At 43.5% G+C, this 23,971-nt stretch overlaps 2 protein-coding genes across 12 annotated transcripts in view; both read left to right on the top strand.

Moving 5' to 3' along the window:
- Positions 1 to 3,355, top strand: part of LOC131421879 (centromere-associated protein E-like) — a 79,474-nt gene extending 76,119 nt beyond the window's left edge. For 3 of the 6 annotated variants that reach the window (XM_058568787.1, XM_058568786.1, XM_058568790.1), the window contains 2 exons: positions 132 to 418; positions 2,873 to 3,352. In XM_058568787.1, the coding sequence (XP_058424770.1) occupies positions 132 to 418; positions 2,873 to 2,967 (382 nt within the window). In that variant the 3' untranslated portion in view covers positions 2,968 to 3,352. Of the gene's footprint in view, positions 1 to 131; positions 419 to 2,872 lie in introns of all 6 variants that reach the window. The other 3 variants (XM_058568788.1, XM_058568789.1, XM_058568791.1) reach the window with 2 other exon arrangements.
- Positions 3,356 to 9,983: 6,628 nt separating this feature from the next.
- Positions 9,984 to 23,971, top strand: part of LOC131421878 (sodium/hydrogen exchanger 9B2) — an 83,508-nt gene continuing 69,520 nt past the window's right edge. For all 6 annotated transcript variants that reach the window (XM_058568784.1, XM_058568783.1, XM_058568780.1 and 3 more), the window contains exons 1-5: positions 9,984 to 10,144; positions 11,334 to 11,422; positions 12,272 to 12,350; positions 21,030 to 21,817; positions 23,081 to 23,211. The gene's annotated coding sequence lies outside the window, so the exon portion shown is untranslated. The remainder of the gene's footprint in view (positions 10,145 to 11,333; positions 11,423 to 12,271; positions 12,351 to 21,029; positions 21,818 to 23,080; positions 23,212 to 23,971) is intronic.

Here is a 23,971-nt window from a genome sequence, read left to right as displayed (position 1 = left end):
ATATGATAAAATGGTAAATTATATGTTACGTATATTTTACTACCATTAAGAAAAAAATTTTATGTAAATATGAATACATTTCTGGAATTAAGCAGTCTCACAATCTCTTTTCTTTTTTCCCCACATTTAAGCAATAACCATCATCTTTTCAATGAGGTCAAAACATGGAAGGAGAGAACTCTTACAAGAGAGGCTCTCAAAGAAGCGACTTGTGCGAGTTCTCCCAAGTCTCCTAAGGTGACTGGACCAGCTTCTAAGAAGAGACAATGTACGCCTTCTCAATGCAAGGAACAGGATTTACAAGATCCTGTGCCAAAGGAATCACCAAAATCTTGGTTTTTTGATAGCCGATCAAAGTCTTTTCCAGCACCTCATCCAGTTTGCTATTTTGATAACTCAAGTTTAGGCCTCTGCTCAGGTGGGTAAATATCCTGGTTACTTGGAGATCGGGGGTAACGGTTGGAATTAATCTGTAACATGTGGCCCCAAAGGGCAGGTGTAGACAAGAGAAGACGTCGTGGAGAAGCTACAGCACACAGACCTCGTCTGCTCTCTCCATGAGAAGCTTCTCCACAGCCCAGCACTGAAGTGGAATCCCCTTTTACCCCAAGGGAAGTCTCATTCTGCCTGCTAAACCCTCAGCTTTTCCCTTGGATAGACAAGCAGCTCTCTCAAGGACAGACACTAACTACCCTATAAACAAAACTACTTTTACTGAAAAAGACTTTCTTATCAATTCAACAGGCCAGTATTTCCAATAGCATCATATTTATTTTACACAAGCCAGATCATAGGCTTGTATCATTTACTTACTAATTAATTCAATCAACAGAATTTTTTGGTCTCCAACTACATATCACATATTGGACCCTGATGGTACTTTGATAAGCAAAACCAGACATGGCCCCTGCCCTCCTAGAGCTCACAGTCTAGTAGGTATAGACAGTGATCAAGTAGTCAAAAAAAGCACAGTTCTAGAGCGCAAAAGACTATGAGGCTTAGAATAGGTTTTGTTTTAGGAATATAAGGAAGTCTTCCTTGAAGAAGCGAACTGATATCTAAGAGGTTAATATGAGTTAGCTTAACAAAGGAGAGGGGAAGGCCTTTCAGGCAGATAGAACAGTGTCGGCCCAGCGTAGGAGGGATCATAACCAGGGGAAGAGCTGGAAGAATTACGTGTGGCCAGAGCACAGCGCCCACAGGCTTCTGTGGGTGAAGTCAGGGAAGCCAGAGAGAGAAGAGCCGGATGTGCAGGACTTTGTAGGTTGTATAGAGAAATTTTCACTTCATCCTGAAAGCACGCTAGAGGAGCCTTTGGAAGACGTTAAAGAACAGCAAGGGAACATAATGGGGTATAAATGTGGAAACATCACCTCAGCTGTGAGGTAACCAACAAATAACAGGAGCACGAGTTGATGACCGTTGTCTGAGCAAGAGTGACAGAGCGTGGACTGGGGCAGGCACAGTGGAGACGGAGAGAAGTGGACAGATGGGGGAGACTAGGAGTCAAGTCAGCAGTCTGGGCGCCTGATCGATGGAGCAGGGTGCTGTCAGGGGCCCCCAGCTCTACGGGGCGCTGTGCACAGAGGTGGGGGCGTTGCAAGAGAAGCTCTGTGATGCTGCGTTTCTCACAGGCTCTCTCACCACACGGCATCTATCCTGTGCTGGTGTGCACGGCCAGAGCCCTCTGTGTCAGTGCACCTGCCTGTCAGAAATTCCCGATTGTGCAGTCGGAGGGACAAAGCAACTGGCCTGTACCCTGCAGAGGCAGCTGCCCGGTGATCTGGAGCCATGAGCAGAGGTGGCTCTCCATGAGAGCTCTGCTTGGGGACGAAGAAGGAATCAGTCCCTTCTCATCCCCTGCACATCGAGATTAGATCAAGTCGCAGTCTGAGAGTGCTCTTGGGGATACGGGAAAGCACGCAACAATTTGGAAAAATTTGTGACTATTCACTTCACTGAATATCGTTTAACAAACATGTAAGGACTTCCGTTAGCTAGCACTTACATGGAGCTTCTGGTGTGTACACACACGCACACACACACTATTTTAGAAGAGTTTGGTAAACTGAGAAGGTTTTATAATCGCCTTTGACTTTACCTGAAAGTGCCAGAAGCACGTACATGATCTGAATTAATCCAACCACAAATACAAATGCTTAATTCATTTTATCAATGTTTGGATCGCTCTGGTACTAATTTTAAGTGAAATAAATAAAAGAGTAGTCTAGAGGATTATGTAAATCAAAAACTGACCAATTCAGAATTCAAGGACATAGTCCCTAAAATATCAGTCTAAAAAAATTTTAATGTCAGTTTTTAATTTTAATTATAAAAGGTAACTTAAGATACTTGGTAAGACCAATTATGCTAAATTTACTTTTATGAATATAATAATTCGAAAATAAATATTTTTTATAAAGAAATAGATGCAGCTGAAGTGCTTTTTAAAGGCTCAAAGGAAGTTTTCCAAAGATGACTAAATATTCTGTAAAACACAAACTATTTGTGTAGCACACCATCTTTTTTTCCTAAAAGTAGGGTAAAAGAAAATCAAACTCAATTAATTCATGTTTCATTCACTTTGAATCTCAAGTTGATGAGTTCCAAATAAGACTTTATTACTTCTTGGTTTTATGTACAACATTGTTTTTTTAACAATTCATTTTATCAGAAAATGGGGAGTAAACTTCTGTAACTCTGATGAAGTGAAATACACCTTTTTAATGACCAAACCTGAGGAAGTTAATGACCACGTTGCCATTTTTCACTCTTCACGTCTCTACTGTCTTAACATCCTTTCCAATTCCAGTCGTCTTTGGTTTTTGTGTATTTTTTAGGAGATGACTTTTGTTTTTTATTTTTTTCTCAGAAGAACAAGCTGCTGGAGCGGAGCGAGTGGATCCTCAGCCGGGCCCCTGGCGCACGCCCTCAGGAAGAGCTGTGCCCGAGTGCAAGACTCAGTAGACTCCTCTCCCGCCACTTCCCTGGGGCCTGGCGTCCCTTGTTTGGAAACGACTGTATTTGTTACTTTGTTTGTCTGTCCCTGGCAATGATGTCACAGTCTAACTTAATTTAAATTCAGTTTTCACTTTGCCACTAGAGTTAGAAGACGAAGGAATAGGAAATTAATGCATTCCAGTAATTTAGAATGGTGACAGCAATACTTTCTTCCTGAATGTGGTAAAACTTGAGAAGCTGAATTGTTTTCTTTATTTATATATTTTGTAAAGAATAAAGTTGTTGAAGGAAATTTCCAGTCTTTCCATGTGTACATTTCATTAATGTAAAGTTATCCACATGTGACTTACATAATACATAAATTAATATATAGCATCATTTAACAAAATTATAAACTCCTTTTTTAATACTTTGCACATTCAGTAAATGTTTAATTAGTAGCTCCAGTCATAACTCCACGTGAGGTTAGTTAATATTTCTCGGTGGGGTACTCAGGCTGTATTTGGCTCTCCGCTCTTGTTTATTGACTCTGAATTTTGCTGTGAAAATATACACGCCTTCTGGATTTAAGTTGTTAAAGGATCGCAGGTGCTGGGATCTCTGCAGTTTCTAGTCTTAATCTTCCTTTGCTGTAACAACTGCAAGACGTCTTTGTCTCTTTTCTGTTGCCCACCCACCCCACGCCCTGTACCAGCACCCTCACTTGGTTGGCTTGTTACTTGACTTTATGCTCTATTGTACTTCACTCCCGGCTGGAGGAACCTCATCGATCATTTATTCTACCCTTTCATTTTAGATATGAGCAGCCAGCACCGGTATCTATCAAAGTAACATTTCCTAACCCTGGGGTCCCCACAGATATATAAAGCATCTGTGGATGGCTTCACACGGTCTGTAGAACCCCTGAAATTTTATCTTAACTTTTGTGTGTGGATTCCTTTTTCTAGGATACTAGGGTCCATGCTTTCTTTTAACATACTCTCCGAGGGGTCCGTTACCCTACAAGACGTTAAGAGCTACGGTTTTAGAGAGTATCTGATACTACTTTTATATCATATGACTTTGAAAAGCCACATAAAACAGCAAGCTGCATAAGGTTTAGAACAGAGTTAGTGATTTCAAGGCATTCTTGGCTCTTTGGTGAGAAGACTCATTCAAAGGAAGAGATTGTGACTTGCATCATAGCAACCCATAGTCTATGGGTTGGATATTTTCCCTTACCTTAACATCCTGTCGTACGGTTCACTAGGGCAAAGAGGAAGCTGTGCCTTCCTATAATCCTCTCCCCCAGGCCTGTCCCTTGGGAGTCTTGTTTCTCCTTTGCACCCAAACAAGACACTAACACAGCTGCAGGTCTGATTACAATGTCTTCTCCTCCACTGAGTAAGAGTCATGCAAAGTAGTAAGTAAATTCACCTGGGTAATAAAACTACTTTAAGGCCATTAAAAATATAGTCAGTTTTCAGATATCCGGTCTAGTAGAATGTTGCTTAACTCCTGAATTTGGGTGTCCATCTCCTTCAGATTTGGGAAGTTTTCAGCCATTATTTCTTCATATAAATTTTTTGTCCCTTTCTCTTTCCTTCTGGAAGTCCCGTGATGCATATATTGGTCCACTTGCTGATGTCCCGTAAATACCTTAGGCTCTCTTCACTTCTCTTTATTCTTTTTGCTTTTTGCTTCTCTGACTGGATAAATTCAAATGACCTATCTTCAACTTTGTTGACTCTTTCTTCTGTTTGATCAACTCTGCTATTGAACACCTCTAGTGAATTTTACAATTTAGTTATTGTGTTCTTCAGCTCCAGAATTTGTTGGTTCTTTTTTATAGTTTCCATCTGTTGAATATTCTCATTTTGTTCATACATCCTCTTCCTGATTTTATTTAGTTGTCTATTGGCATTCTCTTGTAGATCATTGAGCTTCTTTATAACTATTATTTTGAATTCTTTGTCAGGTAATTCATAGATCACCATTTCTTTAGAGTTGGTTTCTGGAGATTTAGTTTGTTCCTTTGATTGGCCCATGTTTCTCTGTTTCCTTGTGTGCCTTTTGACTTTTTCCTGAGTTTTATGCATTTGAAAAAACAGCCACCTTTTCCAGTCTTTGCAGGCTACATAACACAGGGGAAGACCTTCATCAATCAGCCCAGTTATAGATTGTGGGGGCCTCTGCAATCTTTTGGGGGGGGGGTGACTTCTCTAGGCTTGTGTGTGTAATTTGCCAATTAGAGAAGTTTGCCAGTTTCTTTTTCAGGCGCTCATAATCTCTTGTTCCCTCTGGTGTCTGTCTGCAGTACTGCAGTTCTTTGGTGGTGCAGCAGAAAGCGACCCCCCTCTCCTTTGTTCTCATTGGCCCCCAGGCATCCAAATTATGTCGGCTCCCCATCAGCACCCCAAATCAGGTGAGATAGAAACCAGTCTCCATGGCAGCCCTCCAAAAAGCTTGCACACAAGACACATGCTCTACTCTCCTTCCTCTCTCCTGAGGATGAAGCTGTGAGTTGGGCACCTTCTGATGGTGGCAAGCCACACCACACCAGCCTCTGTCTGGAGCACTGCAGGCCCTCTGATGCCAGACCATGCCAGTTCCATCAGTACTCAGGTCAGGTGAGACAGAAACCATTCCCTTGGGCAGCCCTCCAAAAGACAGAACCCTGGATGAATTTTCCTCTCTTCTCTTTCCCCTGCTCCCCACGATGGAGAAACCATGAGCAGGGGCTGAGCTGTGCTCACTTTGGGGAAGGGTGGTCGCGGGTAAAGTGGAAGGGCTCTTCTCACTCGTTTCAGGGTGGATGTTCTGAGCTTTGCCCTCATCTAGGGTACTGCAACTTGTTGACTGGCTTCTGAAGTTCTCACAAAGGTGTTTTGGTCCATATGTTGCTGTTAAGTCGGTGTCTCTGTGGGGGAAAGAGAGCTGAGACTTTGTACTCCATCTTGCAGATGTCTCCCTCAGAATGTTGCTTAACTCTTATGATCTGAGTTTCAATATCATGATGAATGACTGTGAAGGAACAATGATGAAAATCAGCAATGGAAACTTGCAAGAATGTTAAAAGCAATAATATGGTCAGACAACACTAAAATCTGAAAAGTAAAGTCAGGACCAGAGAAGACAAAATATGTTATTGTTCATAAGAAACATTTTCTTGAGAGCCTGGCAGAATTATAATCAGGAAACTTGTTGAGAGCCTGCCCTTCATACTCAGCAAATATTTAACGGCCATCTGCTATGTGCTGATCACTGCTGTAGGCGCCGAAAGGCACTGACTTTGTGGAACTCATGTTGTGGCTGGAAAACAGATAACTCTTGCTTTTAATATGAGCTGATCAGAATGTAAGGGCGAAAAAGATATGGTCCCTAGCCCTGAACGAATCTAGTCCACTGACTATACAAGAGGGGTGAGCACATAGTTGCAACACCACGTGACGTAGGCTGTCGTAGAGTAAAGCATAATTGTCGAAGATCTGCAAACGAAGGGAGGCTGAAACAGCTGCATCAAGAAAGAGGCACCTGAGTGGCCTTGATCAGGGAACTCTCATATTCATAAAAAGTCTATTAAAAGTCCTCAAAAGTCAAAGGAAAGGGGGTGTTCGTAAAGCAAGGAGCACAGCAGGGTGTGATTACAGTCACTAGACCCAGATTAGAAGCTACGGTGGGGCAGTGAGGGCGAGGTTTACCACAGACCTTACGTGGACACACCAGAAACCAGGTCAGGGCTTTACAAACTCAGGGAGATTTCTGCCACTCACTGTACTTGAACTTCTCATAATCATTCCCATCATTACACTTGATCTTAGCCAAAAGGCTGAGGAGCCACCATTCACATTATTCAGCACGGATGTAACAGACACTGCGTTGCTGGTTTCCACGCCGAGTCCTTCCTCCTCAGCACCCTGAGCAGGTGCCGGGTTCCCTTCACTGTACAGAGGAGACACTGAGGTGTGGACAGCTAAGTAACTTACGCACTCAGCTAGTGAGGGAAAGACGTGGGACTCACCTGACTCCACAGTCTGTTCTTAACCACTGTGACTATTATGACACACTTAGCTCCAAGAACGGAAAACCTGAAAGTGACCTAAGTTCACTTTTCTCACATAAGAAGTCGAGAGGGGTTAGTCTAGGGCTTTTGTCTTAAGCCTGTCTTCAAGGAACCAGGTTCCTTTCCTTCCCTACTGTCTGTAATCTGTGCCTCTGACCTGACACCAAGTCACAAAATGGCTGCTATGTCCCAAGGCATCAGATCCACATTCCAGGCCAAAAAAAAAAAAAAAAAAAAAGAGGGAAGGAGCAAAAGCCAAAGCCCTTTCTATCCAAGAAGGCAGCCCTCCTCAGAAATTCCAGCCTACATTTCATTGGCCCATAGCAGCAAAGGCTAGGAATTTGAAAGTCTTGTTTTCCACCCCTTGTCGACACAAATAATCCATAATCAATCTATAAATCAAAATTAGGGTAAGTTTATTATGAGCCAGATCTGAGGACTATTGTCCAGGGCCTTCCTTCCCTGAGGAAGGGAAGGCACCAAAGAAGTGGGGTGTACAGAGTGGTTATATACCGTCTTGGAACAAAGAGCATACATCGCATATGCCAGGAATATCTCTGTTACCACAGTCACGAGATTGCTTTGCTGGCACAGCAGGTCAGTGAACACAGCAAGTTGGTGGTCACAAGGTGAGTGGTCACAGGTGAGCACAGAAGGTCAGTAATGAATCCTTAGTTTAGGGAGAGATGCTTATCCTGAAGGAAATGCTGATATGGGGAAGGTTGCATCCCCACTTTTAGGGGCATCATTCTTGTCTTTGGGACATAGTAAATGCTTAAAGCAGATACACAAGGCATACTCTACAGGCCACATCAGGCCCTTTTGGAAAAACAAGTTCAGGCTGAATTAGTTTTACACCAAATGGCTTCCTCATGTACTCCAATACAGCCCATTGTTTGTCATTTATTTATCACCCTTATAGTGTAAAAGGCAGGGGAGCGTGAGTGGGGTGGCTATTGAGTGAACCCACTTAAATAGCATGTGTACAAACAACCTACACACTCCCTCTGCTCAGTTACCTGCCTGATCAAGTCCCAGGTACTACGCCTAGCGTAGAGGGCTCCCACGACCTAGTCCTTTCTTTTCCATCTTCTATCTCTGTTCTCTTCACCCAAACGTGGCTTTTGCTCTTCCCCAACATGTTCTTCCCTTTCAAGCCTCCACACTCCCACTGAAGCTCAACATGCTCCCCGGTGCCGCCCAGCAGTGCAGTCAGGACGCCTGCATTCTGCCACTGAATGTGTATTAGTGCTAGAACAGACTGGGTCACAAGAGAACCATAACTATACCTTAAACACAGAGAACTTGTACTTCCCTCCCTCAACAATCTTGGTCAAGGGCCACGAGGGAAGGCTCCAGTGTCTTCAATGACCTGGGCTCCTTCCGTTTTGTGGCTCTGCCATCTTCCACATGTGCTCTCTGACTCATTCAATCTTGACCACCCCCGAACAGCACGTAGTAGACACAACCAAATGCAACGGACTGAGAGGGGGGGCAAAGCCAAGGGAATGATCTCCGGTCCTACCTACACTGTGAGGGGCTTTTCCGTTTTTCACCTTTTACTCCATGTTAGTTCTACCTGAGTTCCACTAGACGGCAGCAGGTACACACATTAAGTATACCAACGTGCAAATCCTTTCCTAAAAGCTCAGGAAATTCGGAAGGAACCTGAACTACAGATCCCAGCAAGCACTATCAAGCACCTGACTTGTCTGCACTCAGGTCTCCCTTTGTTTCTCCCACACTGACCTGGCGCGCGCCATCCACCTGCTGCTCTAAAGTAAGATTTCCTGATATTTTTAAATTGAAACTTTAAGTGGACTGGGAAAAGGAGAGGTTTAATTTTTCCATGTTGCTTTGTTCTGCACGTTACTTATTTCAGGATTGATCTTAGCGGTTAGATCAGGATAAGGATGCGTTTTCAACGTTTGGAACTCTGGTATATTAGTAGGTTTTTCAAAATAGCCAAAGAAGAGAGGATTTTACAGTGTCTTAAGTGAACATTTTTCTTCCTGGCTCGTGGAGCTCGAGTTCCTGAAAATGCTCTGTGTCTCTGCTAATCAAAAATTAACATTTCGATTGCCGTGTTTAGAGTAAGAAAGCCATCATGTGAGCTTTTCACATTGGATTTACTGAGAGTGGCCTTGTTTTACCATTTCAGGACATTTGCACTCATTATCCCCCAAACTCCGTTTTAGTGTGGCAGCGCAGTTTATCTCACGGTAAGGCTTCGGCTCCAGAACCCGGCCCAGACAGGCAGGGCGGCAGACGGGCGCGGCGTCCCGCGCGGGCTGCTCCGGGCTCCGCGCTCGGCGTCACAGGCGCCGGGGGACAGCGCGTCGCCGCCGCGCCCAGGCCGGGGGCAGATGACGGGCCGCCCCTCCTTTCCGGAGTCTATACTGACGACAGCTCAGCTCCCCCCGTGTTTAAGGTGCAGCTCCTGTGAGAAGGGGAAACCGTGAACGTGGCGGCCGCGGCGGAGACCTCCGGCAGCCCACTCGGGGGCTCGGCCGTGGGCGCGGAGGGCGGCGCTGGGGCGGAGACGAGCGGCCGGGGAGGCCGGAAGGGCCGGCCGGAGCGCCGAGGGAGCGCGGGGCCCCGCGGGGACCGGCCTGCGGGGCTCAGCCAGGCGCCCCCATGGCCGCCCCGCTTCCTGTCCGCGCGCGCCGGCGGGGCCGGGAACGCGGCCTCGGGTCCGCCGGGGGGTCGGGGCCTGGAGGGCAGGCGCCACCCGCCGTCCACGGGGTCTCCGGGGCCCGCGGGCAGGAGGCGATGCGAGGTCCTGGCGGGGCTGTCTGCAGTGAGCGCGCGGGCGCCAGCCCCGGCCCCGCCCCTCACCGTCCTCGCCGCGCGCTCACTGCAGCCCCGCCTCGCCCCGGCCTCGTCTACGCCGCGGCAGCCGCGCCCCGCCCCGCCCCGCCCGGTCGTCCTGCGGGCCCGTCTGCGCCCGCCCGGAGTCCCGGCGTCCCCGCCGCGGAGTGACCCCGCTCAGCTGGCGGAGCCGGGCGGGGGCCTCAGAGGACAGCGCTCGCGGGGCGCGGGAAGAAGTCTGGCTGAAGAGGGCAGAGAGCAGTTCAGAAAGAAGGGACTGGATCGGGGAGCCCTCCGGGCAAGACTGGCTGCCCGTTCCTTGTCAGGCAGGTAACTGAGCAGGGGGTGTGTGTAGCCTGTTGGTGCGTGCGCTGTGCCGGGGCTTCCGCAACACCCACCCACTCACTTTCCCCTGCCTTTCACCTTATAAGCAGTGGAAAACAGAACTCTCAAATTCCTAGCCTCCTTTACTGCTAGCGTTGGCCAATGAAATTTATGGAATTTATGAGGAGGGCTTCCTTCTTGGATAGAAAGACCTTTGGCTTTTGCGCTTTCCCTTTTTCTGTGTGTGTGCCTGGAATGCGGATATGATGCCTTGGGACATAGCAGCCATTTTGTGACTTGGTGTGAGGTGACAGGCACACAATAAGGACAGCAGGGTAAGAGAAGGAACCTGGTTCCTTGAAGACAATCTCATCTGATCATCATTTGACTCCTCACCACCCCCAACCTCATCACTAGCCATTTCTGTCACCCTGCAGTCTACAGTCAGCACTGGTCAAACGTGATGCACATCGTATTTCCCGTGTCAGAGTTTCTCAGTCCTCCCTTTCAAAACTTACTGATTGTGTCTGTTAAAGTGTTACTACTGCATGCTTAAACTTGAGAAGAGGATCAGCAGTGTTATGGGGAGGAATGTTCACATAGCAAAAGAGTCAGGGGACCTGAGTTTAGTTCTGGCTTTGCCGTTGACTGCCTCTCTGACCTTGTGCAGGCCAGATCAGTGTCCTCATCTGTAAAATGGGGGTATTGGACATGATTTGATTTTCCAGCTCTTTTGTTCAGTGACTCTGTGAGGCCAATGGTGAAATCTTTCCAGGGGACGAGGAAAAACCATACATGTTTGATGGTGCAAACCCCAACAGAAGTTTACAGGCGAGAAAGCAGGGAGGACATGTCCATGCCACAGCAGTGGTGCGGGGCCAGTAGGGAGGAGCGTGGTGGGGAGGGGAGGACTCTACCCCTGCTGGATCAGCATCAGAGGCTGTCTTCTATGGGTTCTGAAGAAACCGAAAGGTGGGTCAAGTCCAATGTCTGTTACCAGGTGTCACTTCAGTGGGTTGTGCCAAATGGTCTTGAGTACAAAGCTGGTGTCTAGAGTGAGCATTCCTGGAGAATTCAGATGGTGCTGTCTCCAAGTTCTTAAAGGAGTACATTGACCCGTTGGTTCTAGATGTTCTAGATGTTCCTGTGCAGGTCCATGTGCTACAGTGTAGCCATTAAACACACGTGTCTGTAGTTCAAACCGCAGGTTCCATTATGGGTTGACTTAATGGGAAGGTCATCGCCCTGACAGCTGCTCAGGGGATCAGCAGGGCAGCTGCCTTAGTAAGTTCTTATCTCTTGTTTGCTCACTAACTGTTGAGGTGTTGAATTATGCGGACAGATCCCACAGTTATTTAATTCTGCTCTACTTCTTTTGTTATTGGCTTTTGTGCTTCTGTTGTCTTAAGTTACAAAAATAAAAGTTGCTGCTCATCAGGCAGATGAAAGAGGGCACACCTCATGTGTTTATTATAATCTCATAACTTTTGACTTTGTGAAACTTAGTTCTCTGCCTCAGTTTCTCTTCACCGTAATAAATTTACTGCTGGGGCCCTACAGCAGCGCATAGCTTTCTGAAATCATGTAAGTTCAGATTTAGGACTCCAGAATGATAAGACTGTCAGGTTACCTTTACCTTCTAATTATAACAACTTCTTGCACATTATATTCCTCACCTGAGCTAATAATGCTCCTTAAATATAGTGGTAGGATATGGTTTGACATTTATGAAAACACTAGTGTACTTTAGGAGGAAAAGTGTTGAAATAACCCATTTTTCTCATTATTTGGAGTTTAGTCACCTGCTCATAAATGGAATACAGGCTATCAAATCACAGAATAGTAGTATTTTGAGAGATGTTAATAACAGAATCCTACTTTCTTTAAAACACTATTTTATTTGATATTAAAGGGACAAAGTCAGATGACAAGCATGATGTATGTCACGTTGTTCTAATTAACGATAAAAATAATAATGGAAGGGTGAGACTAGATAGTTTGAAATTCCACCCATTTTATAAGAAAAACAGCAATGGAAATAAGGTAAAGAGACAAAAGGCTAAATGACTTTCCATTCATGAGAGCAGCTTGACCAAGTCAACAAAGGGTTTATTTGTGCGTTGTGTCTACCAGGCTTTTGCAAGAGAAGGTGCCAGAGTCATAGCCACAGATGTCAATGAGTCCACACTTCAGGAACTGGAAAAGTACCCGCGTAAGCAACTCAGCATCTTGAGTCCACGAGGTATTATAAAAAACAGTGCTGGGCTGGCCCGGTGGCGCAGCGGTTAAGTTCTCTCCCTCCGCTTCCACAGCCTGGGGTTCGCGGGTTCGGATCCCGGGCGTGCCCCGACGCACTGCTTATCAAGCCATGCTGAGGCGGCGTCCCATAGAAAGTAGAGGAAGATTGGCACAGATGTTAGCCCAGGGCCAATCTTTCTCAGCAAAAAAGAGGATGATTGGCATCGGTGTTAGCTCAGGGCTGATCTTCCTCACAAAAAAAACCATGCTCACATGCTGAAAGGAAATTTCTTAGCTGCTCTGCTCCACCAGCCTTCTTTTTAGAGCCTGATTCTTTGATATCAAATCTATATTCTGTGATCGTAGAGACAAAACTCTGTATACTTAAATATATAAACAAAATTTTAAGAGGTATACTTAAATTTTTTTTATTTATCCAACATGTTGAAGGATTCACTACCTAATTACAAATATAACTTCTGATGACAACTCTCCGTGCTGTGCCCCTCATCTCAGGGCAGTGCTGTCCGGTAGAAAAATGATGTGAGCCACATGTGTGGTTTAAATTTTCTTTTTTTTTTTTTTTTTAATTTTTTGTTTATTGCAGTAACATTGGTTTATAACATTGTGTAAATTTCAGGTGTACATCATTATACTTCTATTTTTGCATAGATTACATTGTGTTCACCACCCAAATACTAATTACAACCCATCACCACACACATGTGCCAAATTATCCCTTTCGCCCTCCTCCCTCCCCCCTTCCCCTCTGGTAACCACCAATCCAAACTCTGTCTCTATGTGTTTGTTTATTGTTGTTATTATCTACTACTTAATGAAGGAAATCATACGGTATTTGACCTTCTCCCTCTGACTTATTGCGTAAGTCAGGGTATTGCCTAATACCCTCAATGTCCATCCATGTTGTCACAAATGGCTGGATTTCATCGTTTCTTATGGCTGAGTAGTATTCCATTGTGTATATATACCACATCTGCTTTATCCATTCGTCCCTTGATGGGCACTTAGGTTGCTTCCAAGTCTTGGCTATTGTGAATAACGCTGCAAGGAACACAGGGGTGCGTGTATCTTTACGCATTGGTGTTTTCACGTTCTTTGGATAAATACCCAGCAGTGGAATAGCTGGATCATATGGTAGTTTTAGCCTTGATTTTTGAGGAATCTCCATACTGTTTACCATAGTGGCTGCACCAGTTTGCACTCCCACCAGCAGTGTATGAGAGTTCCCTTCTCTCCACATCCTCTCCAACACATGTTGTTTCCTGTCTTGTTAATTATAGCCATTCTGACGGGCATGAGGTGATATCTCATTGTAGGTTTGATTTGCATTTCCCTGATAGTTAATGATGTTGAACATCTTCATGTGCCTGTTGGCCATCTGTATATCTTCTTTGGAGAAATGTCTGTTCAGGTCTTTTGCCCATTTTTTAATTGGGTTGTTAGTTTTTTTGTTGTTGAGATACATGTGTTCTTTATATATTTTGGAGATTAATCCCTTATCAGATGTATGGTTTGCAAATATCTTCTCCCAATTGTTAGGTTGTCTTTTTGTTTTGTTGATGGTTTCCTTTGCTGTACAGAAGCTTTTTAGTGTGATGTAGTTCCATTTGTTTATTTTTTCTGTTGTTTCTTTTGCCCAGTCAGACATGGTGCTTGAAAATATGTTGCTAAGACCGATGTCGAAGAGCGTACTGCCTATGTTTTCTTCTAGAAGTTTCATAGTTTCAGGTCTTACATTCAAGTCTTTAATCCATTTGGAGTTAATTTTTGTGTATGGTGTAAGGTAAGGGTCTACTTTCATTTTTTTGCATATGGCTATCCAGTTTTCCCAACACCATTTGTTGAAGAGACTTTCTTTTCTCCATTGTATGTTCTTGACTCCTTTGTCAAAGATTAGCTGTCCATAGATGTGTGGGTTTATTTCTGGGCTTTCGATTCTATTCCATTGATCTGTGTGTCTGTTTTTGTGCCAGTACCATGCTGTTTTGGTTACTATAGCTTTGTAGTATATTTTGAAATCAGGGAGTGTGATACCTCCAGCTTTGTTCTTTTTTCTCAGGATTCCTTTAGCTATTCAGGGTCTTTTGTTGTTCCATATAAATTTTAGGATTCTTTGTTCTATTTCTGTGAAAAATGTTGGAACTTTGATAGGGATTGCATTGGATCTACAGGTTGCTTTAGGAAGTATGGACATCTTAACTATGTTAATTCTTCCAATCCAAGAGCATGGAATATCTTTCCATTTCTTTGTGTCTTTTTCAATTTCTTTCTGCAGTGTTTTATAGTTTTCAGTGTACAGATCTTTCACCTCTTTGGTTAAGTTTATTCCTAGGTATTTTATTCTTTTTGTTGCAATTGTAAATGGGATTATATTCTTAATTTCTCTTTCTGTTACTTCATTGTTAGTGTATAAAAATGCAACTGATTTTTGTATGTTGATTTTGTATCCTGCAACTTTACCATATTCATTTAGTACTTCTAAAAGTTTTCTGGTGGATTCTTTAGGGTTTTCTATATGTAAAATCATGTCATCTGCAAATAGTGACAGTTTCACTTCTTCCTTTCCAATTTGGATCCCTTTTATTTCTTTTTCTTGCCTGATTGCTCTGGCTAGGACTTCCAGTACTATGTTAAATAGGAGTGGTGACAGTGGGCATCCTTGTCTGGTTCCTATTCTTAGAGGGGTAGCTTTCAGTTTTTCACCATTGAGGATGATATTAGCTGTGGGTTTGTCATGTATGGCATTTATTATGTTGAGGTACCTTCCTTCTATCCCCATTTTATTCAGAGTTTTTATCATAAATGGATGCTGTATCTTGTCAAATGCTTTCTGTGCATCTATTGAGATGATCATGTGATTTTTATTCTTCTTTTTATTAATGTGGTATATTACGTTGATTGATTTGCAAATGTTGAACCATCCCTGCATCCCTGGAATAAAGCCACTTGATCATGGTGTATAATCTTTTTAACGTATTGTTGTATGCAATTTGTTAGTATTTTGCTGAGCATTTTTGCATCAGTGTTCATCAGTGATATTGGCCTGTAATTTTCTTTTTTTGTGTTGTCCTTGTCTGGTTTTTGTATCAGGGTAATGTCAGCTTCATAGAATGAGTTAGGGAGCTTCCCCCCCTCCTCAATTTTTTTGAAGAGTTTGAGAAGGATAGGTATTAAGTCTTCTTTGAATGTTTGGTAGAATTCACCAGGGAAGCCGTCTGGTCCTGGACTTTTATTTTTGGGGAGGTTTTTGATGACTGTTTCGATCTCCTTACTGTTGATTGGTCTATTCAAATTCTCTACTTCTTCTTGATCCAGTTTTAGAAGGTTGTATGAATCTAAGAATTTATCCATTTCTTCCAGATTGTCGAATTAGTTGGCATATAGCTTTTCATGGTATTCTCTTATAATCTTTTGTATTTCTGAGGTGTCTGTTTTAATTTCTCCTCTTTCATTTCTGATTTTACTTATTTGTGCCTTCTCTCTTTTTTTCTTGGTGAGTCTAGCTAAAGATTTGTCAATTTTGTTGATCTTTTCAAAGAACCAGCTCTTGGTTTTATTAATTTTTTCTATTGTTTTTTTAGTCTCTATTTCATTTATTTCTGCTCTGATTTTTATTATTTCCCTTCTTCTACTGATTTTGGTCTCTGTTTGTTCTTCTTTTTCCAGTTTCTTTAGGTGCATTGTTAGATTGTTTATTTGAGTTTTTTCTTGTTTGTTGAGATAGGCCTGTATTGCTATAAACTTCCCTCTTAGAACTGCTTTTGCTGTATCTCATAAATTCTGGCATGTTGTATTTTCATTTTCATTTGTCTCCAGGTATTTTTTGATTTCTTCGTTGATCCAGTTGTTGTTCAGTATCATTTTGTTTAATCTCCACGTATTTGTGGCTTTTCTGATTTTCTTCCTATAGTTGATTTCTAGTTTCATGCCGTTGTGGTCAGAAAAGATGCTTGCTATTATTTCAGTCTTCTTAAATTTATGGAGACTTGTTTTGTGGCCTAATATGTGATCAATCCTGGAGAATGTTCTATGTGCATTTGAAAAAAACGTGTATTCTTTAGTTTTTGGATGGAATGCTCTGTATATATCTACTAGGTCCATCTGTTCTAGTGTATCATTTAAGGCCAATGTTTCCTTATTGATCTTCTGTTTCGATGATATATCCATTGGTGTGAGTGGAGTGTTAAAGTCCCCTACTATTATTGTGTTACTGTCTATTTGTGTTTTTGTGTCTGTTAATAATTGCTTTATATATTTAGGTGCTCCTACATTGGGTGCGTAGATATTTACAAGTGTTATATCCTCTTGTTGGATTGTTCCCTTGATCATTATGTAATGCCCTTCTTTGTCTCTTTTTACAGTTTTTGTTTTAAAGTCTATTTTGTCGGATATGAGTACTGCTACCCCAGCTTTCTTTTCATTACCATTTGCGTTGAGTATCTCTTTCCATCCCTTCACTTTCAGTTTGTGAGTGTCTTTAGTTCTGAAGTGTGTCTCTTGTATGCAGCATATATATGGGTCTTGTTTTTTTATCCAGTCAGCTACCCTATGCCTTTTAATTGGAGCATTTAGTCCTTTGACGTTTAAAGTAGCTATTAATAAGTATGTACTTACTGTCTGAAAGCTCTACTTTTTAACTCCCCTCCTCCCTCATTTTATGTTTTTGATATCATATCTAACGTATTTTGTGTGCATTTGTAACCATTACCCTCTTATCATGGAAATAGATAATTTTTCCTATTTGTGGTCTTCTCTTTTCCCCTTAAATCAGTCCCTTTAACATTTCTTATAGGACTGGTTTCTTGGTGACAAACTCCTTTAATTTTTGCTTGTCTGGGAAATTTTTGATCTCTCCTTCCATTTTGAATGATAATCTTGCTGGGTAGAGTATTCTTGGCTGTAAGTTTTTTCCTTTTAGCACTTTAAATATATCGTGCCACTCTCCTCTAGCCTGTAAGGTTTCTGCTGAGAAGTCAGCTGATAGCCTTATGGGGTCTTCTTTGTATGTAACATGTCTTTCTCTTGCGGCTTTTAGGATTCTCTCTTTTTCTTTAATTCTGGACATTTTGATTATGATGTGTCTTGGTGTGGGCCTCTTTGGGTTTATCTTGTTTGGTGCTCTTTGTGCTTCCTGTACCTGGATGTCTGTTTCCTTCCTTAGGTTAGGTAAGTTTTCATCTATTATTTCTTGAAATAGATTCTCTACCGCTTTGTCTCACTCTTCTCCTTCCGGGACACCTATAACACGGTTGTTAGTGCACTTGATGTTGTCCCAGAGGTCCCTTATACTGTCCCCAGTCTTTTTAATTCTTTTCTCTTTTACCTGTTCATCTTGGGTAATTTCTTCTGGTCTTTCATCCGGCTCGCAGATCCGTTCTTCTGTATCCTCTACTCTGCTTTTGAGTCCCTCTAGTGAATTTTTCATTTCCAGTATTGTATTCTTCATTTCTGATTGGTTCTTTTTTATATCTTCCATTTCTTTGTTGACATTCTCACTGAGTTCATCTGTTCTTCTCCCCAGATCAGTGAGCATCCTTAACACTCTTTGTTTGAACTCTCTGTTGGGTAGGTTGCTCATTTCTGTTTCACTTAGTTCTTTTTCTGGGGTTTTGTCCTGTTCCCTTACTTGGAATGTATTCCTTTGCCTCCTCATTTTGCCTCTTTCCCTGTGCTTGTGTCTGCGTATTAGGTAGATCAGCTACGTCTCCTGCTCTTGGATAGGTGACCTTATATAAGTGATGCCTTAGGAGGCCTGCAGTTTGCTTCCCTCAGTTCTCAATGTTCCAGGGGTGACCCCTATGTGGGCTATGTGTGTCCTTCTGTTGTGGCCTGTTTACTCTCCCTTTAGGCGCCCAGGGAGGCTGAGTTATGCTCCTGGCCAGCTGTTGTAATGCTCAGCTGCTTGTAGTTGTTGTGGGCCCTTCAGTCTCTTTATCAGGTGTGGGGAGCCCCAACACAGTTGGCTGCAACTTCTTATACCACATTTGTGTTGCAGTATTTCTTTTAATTGAGTAGGCCCCCAGCATGGCAGGTTTTTAGGCTCAGGGGCTTCAATTGCTATAAGCCTCCAGCCTTTAGGTCTCTTGTCAGCTCTCTGAGGATTGCAGCTGCATGGGGCTGGCCTCAAGCACGGGAGTACCCAATTGTTTCAGGCTTTGGAAGGTGGGACCAACCCCCTATGTGGGTCTTTGAGAAGCACAAGTCTTCTGCAGCTGACAAGCCCTGTCGCCCATAGGTCTACACACACAGTCAACACAGTCCTGCCCCGTGTGCGTGCCCCGACCTCCTGAAGTGGACCTAGTCTCTCCATGGCGGGAGCCCCACACACTCCACCACCGCCCCACACTCTACACCCGCTCCTTGTACATGCCCTGCCCCTCTGAAGTGGGCTCAGTTGCCAGGCTGCAGAGGATCCAGTCACCAATCTATGCAGGCCAACAAGTTGCCTGAGGGCTTGTTGTTGGGTGGGGCCAGTCTCTAGGGTGGGCTGCCTGCCCTGGCTGAGCTGGATTAAATTGGTGCTCTAGTGGGTGGGGCAGACCTGCACTAGCAGGCTCCAGAGAGAACTCCAATAGCGTCTGTGTCAGCATGCCCACACCAGGCCACAACAGTGGCCGCTGCCAATGTCCTAGTCCCTGAAGAGGTCTCACCTCTCACGGAGATGCACTCAGGGCCTATCAGGTGGGTATCTTTTCACCAAAGCACTGTGCACCTTTCTTTCTGGGGATTTTAGGTTGCTTTCTGAAATGGGTGAGTTTGCACATGGGCCCTTTAAGAGCCGGTTTTAATTTCTTTGCGAACCAGCTTTTCTGGGGCTACTCCCCAATGTTTTAGTAGCAGGCAAAGTCAGATATTATGCCACTCGTCTCGATTGTGCTGGGTCCACAAAGTGCCTACAGCGGGGGCGCTCCACGGCTCAGGGCCCCGCTCCTCCAGGGAGAGCTGTGTACCTTTGGGCTGCTCCTGGGTGGTTGTGAAGCTGGCGGCTGGTGAAGGCGGTGTTTTTCCTCTCCAGAAGGGAGTTTCTGCCTCTTCCACCTCAATTAGGATTGTTGTTTGTTGCAGGAGTTCCTCTTATCCAGTTTTCAGTTCTCTCTCAGGGGTAATTGTCCCATGAGTAGTTGTAAATTGGCTGTGTCCGCGGGAGGAGGTGAGTTCAGAGTCTGCTTATGCCGCCATCTTGCCTTTGAGAAGTTTTTTTTCTGATTCAAATTTTCTAGTGGCTACATTTAAAAAGTAAAAAGAAACAGGTGAAAATTAATTTTAGTACTATATCTTATTTATCTCAATAGATCTAAAATATTATCATTTTAACATACTCAATACAAAAAATTATGAATGGGGGCCGGCCCCATGGCTTAGCGGTTAAGTGCGCGCGTTCTGCTGCTGGCGGCCTGGGTTGAGATCCCGGGTGCGCACCGACGCACCGCCTGTCAGGCCATGCTGTGGCAGCGTCCCATGTAAAGCGGAGGAAGATGGGCGTAGATGTTGGCTCAAGGCTGGTCTTCCTCAGCAAAAAAAAAGAGGAGGATTGGCATGGATGTTAGCTCAGGGCTGATCTTCCTCACAGAAAAACATTATTAATGGAATATTTTACATTCTTTTTTCATATTAAATCTTTGACATTCATGTGTATTTTATGCTTACAGCACGTTTCCATTCTGACTAGCTGCATTTCAAGTGCTCAACAGCCACATGTGGGTGGTGGCTACCATATTAGGGATGGCTCAGCCCTAAAGTCACATATGATCAGAAACCCTAAGAGATTACCCAAATTATTGAGCTGTGTATCAAGTCAGTGACTTTCCAAGTCAGAGGAAAGCTGTTGTACTGGAAAAGCACTAAGGGAGGGAAGTCTTTCTGAAACCTTCTCTCTTTTCTTTGTTTATTATCTATTCTTTCTGTATCTATGAGAGAATAATAAAATAAATCATATATTTCAAAAAACATAAAAATAATGACTGTGTTTTTCATTAGAGAATGTTTGGGATTATTTAGTAACTGGTACAGAGTGTCTCTCAGACCCCATGCCGGGTCTCTCATGTCTAGCCTTCAAGTGTTTCATCCCTTTTCCTGGCCCCTCATTTCTGCTCCTTGCAATTTAGTCCAGAAATAAGTGATGATACCCTTGATCAGCAAAGTCATTTCTGATAAATAATGGAATTGACATGAGGGTGAAGCGCACAAATAGAAACAGCCTCCAGTCTTGCTGCCCTGCCCTTCCCCACCCCTTGCTCAGACAGGAGTCAGGGTTCCTGTGGCAGGGCCTCCACCTCTGGGGAGGAGTGGGCTACAGTATGCCTGCTCCCAGTTACTCCTGCTGGCTCACGGGGATGCTTCTGACATAGATCATTCATGCCTCACTGTGAAGTCCTTTCTCAGAAAAGACCCTTATTATTCAATTTAGAGAGTAGAGAGGGGGAGAGAGAGAGAGGTGTGTTATTGGGAGGTCAAGATGGGGAGGACTGTAAGATTTTTATTAATGAGATTCTTAAGACCCTACCAGTGGTCAACAATCCTGTGAAGCCTAAATGGACAGACACTCCAGTCTTCATACTTCAGAAACTACCTCTTCAAGGCTAAACATTTTTTATGGGTATAAGTAAATAGTGTTCCTTGTTTTATTTTTCAGGTATTCAAACTTGAGTCCTTGATGTCACAAAGAAGAAACAAATTGATCAGTTTACCAGTGAAATTGAGAGATTTGACATTCTCTTTAATGTTGCTGGGTGATTCATAACTTTTTAATTTCACTCTCCTTACAGAAAGTTTTCTATGTCTTTTATTAAAAGAATTTGATAATATGGCGAAATTATTCATTGTGAACCCTAATATATTCCTTAGGAAATACAGCTGGATTTTGGGCAGAATTTTTATTGCAAGATTCAGCAAGTAGGACAGCCATGGAATTGACATGGGCTTGGGGCCTAAAGGCAATTAAGGATCCTCAAGACAACTGGTACCAGTCCAAAGCTATGGATCTTCCCGAGGCTGGGAACAGTCTCACACCCGTGCACTTGTCGCTGATGTTCAACTAGGACTTATAAAACAAAGTGAAAAACTGTTTTCCAGGAGTGTCTTTAAAGCAAAGTATATCTACCAGAAGCCAAGTACACAGTTTATTGAAATGCAAATGTTCCAAATTTTTTGGCCCAACATTTGGCAAGTCCTTTACACCTCCCAAGCACTGTGTTTGTTATTGAGACAATTACTCCCAGCCGAAGAAGTTTCATTCTGTCCCTTTGTATACAGCACAAAGAGAATGGCTTAATTGAACTTAATAGGGCGGTACCCAACTTGCTGATTTACACACGGAGGGCGAGAGGCTGGAGCTGGAGCGGCTCGCGGGGAGCGGCTTGTGGGAACAGGGAGTGCTAGTACTCACTCCCTTCTCAGGTGTGACACTGGAGACGAGGACAGGTGAGGCTCTCACAGAACTAACTAGACACAGTCTGACGTTCCATTTTTCTTACGTGGTGTTACATTCATCCTGCAGCATTGATAGAAAACTCCTAGAGCCTTCTAATATATTTTTATGACTCTTCCTAACCATGTTTCAGGATGAAAAACATCTGGGTCTATCCCTAGTTTATCATGTGTTACAATGTATGGAAATTAAATTAAAGCAATGATTTATGATGATCTGTTTGATAAATAACTTGCTCATCTCTCATATGAGAATATACCCAGAGCCATGAAAAAATCAACTAGCAAAATTAGTTGTGGAGTATCTATTAAATTTCCAGCAAAGTAAGAGATATAGAAATATAGCATGTGGTTCTCACTGTCATTCGAATGAACTGGAGGTACAGTGGTACATGGGAATTACAACCAGCAATGTTTTATAAGTAATTACATACTTTTGGTCCAGGAGACAGTGAAATCAATTAGGACTCCATTGTTTAGAAGGCTTCCTTGAGGAAACATGACTTGGAAAAGCTGAAGGCTATTTTAAGAATTTTGTTTTGTTCTGCTGTGTTTGCTCAATTTGCCAGAACTGTACAGTAGCAACATTACTTTGTTGCCCTGAGAAGGTGAGATACTTGTTTTTCCTGCAACTTTGATTTCTCTCGAGAATGCTAAATCTGTGCCACCTGCGGGCACTGTAGCTCTTGAAATAGGAGTCAAATAGGGCAGGTGTCCTCATTTGTTTGTTTTTAATGGTGTTGATGTTTCCTGTGCTTTTGGTATAGAGCTTCTTATGTTTAGTGGCTCCAAACTCTTGCCTTTTTGTTTTGTTTCATTTTTTGTTTCATTTTTTGAGGAAGATTGGCCCTGAGCTAACATATGCTGCCAATCTTCCTCTTATTTTATATGTGTGACGCCGCCACAGCATGGCTTGATAAGCAGTGCATCAGTCCATGCCCAGGATTTCAACCTGTAAACCCTGGGCCACCAAAGTGGAGCAGGTGAACTTAACCACTATGCCACCGGGCTGGCCTCTTGCCTTCTTCTTTTAAAAGAAGGATCCTGGTTTCCAATAACAAATTTTTTTAGCTTAAGTTGTTGAGACACTTACTTACCTAATGTACCAAGTGATACTATGTTTGAATTGTTAAAAAGTCTTGGTTAGAGAAGGGACAGTGGTCTAAGTCAACAAATGACAATAAAAAAAATGATGAGGAAATGGAATAGAAATATCTTTGAATGATAATTTTCCCCAATGTTTACTCACTCTTCCAGGTTTGTCCATCATGGCACCATCCTGGACTGTGAGGAGAAAGACTGGGACTTCTCAATGAGTCTCAACGTCCGCAGCATGTACCTGATCATCAAGGCATTTCTCCCTAAGTAAGATGACCACCACTGCTAGGGTGAGCACCACGTTAGTCTCCAGGTCTCCATCTTGGGCATCTGAAAGAATCCCCACGTGTGCTGAGGAGTAATAATAGTTAACATAATGACTAACATGTATTGAACGTGAATACCAAGGCATTTAATGTAAATTAACTCATCGAACCTTCCAGCACACCCATTCAAAGAATATTTATTAAGCACTTTCTACGTGCCAGGCTCCATTCTAAGTGCAGAAGACAAGTCAGAGAACTAAACAAAGTCCCTTCTGTAAGGGAGGTTCCATTTTGGAGAGGTGAGGCAGGATAATATATAATCAAATAAACATGTAACATGTGGGGTGGTTATAAGTGCTGTGAAGAAAAGAGAAGCTCAGTTATCAGGCCAGGACCTCAGTGATAAGGTGAGATTTCCATAGAGGCCGAATGAAGTGAGGGAGCTAACCATTCAGCTGTCTGGGGAGAGGCCTCGAGGGAGAGGGTCAGCAAGGAGGCCTGCGGGCCCACAACAAGCCAATGAGGTAGGTACTACTTTATCCCATCCACTGGACTGAGGGGGAAACTAGGAGGTTGGGAAACTTGCTCAAGTCACATAACTAGCAAGTGGTTAGAGCCAAGACTAGGCACACGCTCTCAAGATGGATGCACCGCACTGCTTTTCTGTACCGTGAGCGTCCTCCTTGCACTCCAGTCTTGAGCTGAGCCACAGAGGTACCAGAGAGCTGAGAGACAGTGTGTGCTGAAGAGAGAATGTTCCTCCTGAGTTGGCCACCCTTGAATT

This window comes from Diceros bicornis, chromosome 25 (assembly GCF_020826845.1).
Source record: "Diceros bicornis minor isolate mBicDic1 chromosome 25, mDicBic1.mat.cur, whole genome shotgun sequence".
NCBI lineage: Eukaryota > Metazoa > Chordata > Mammalia > Perissodactyla > Rhinocerotidae > Diceros > Diceros bicornis.
The sequence above is the reverse complement of the archived record's forward strand: the minus strand, read 5'-3'. Positions and strand labels throughout refer to the sequence as shown.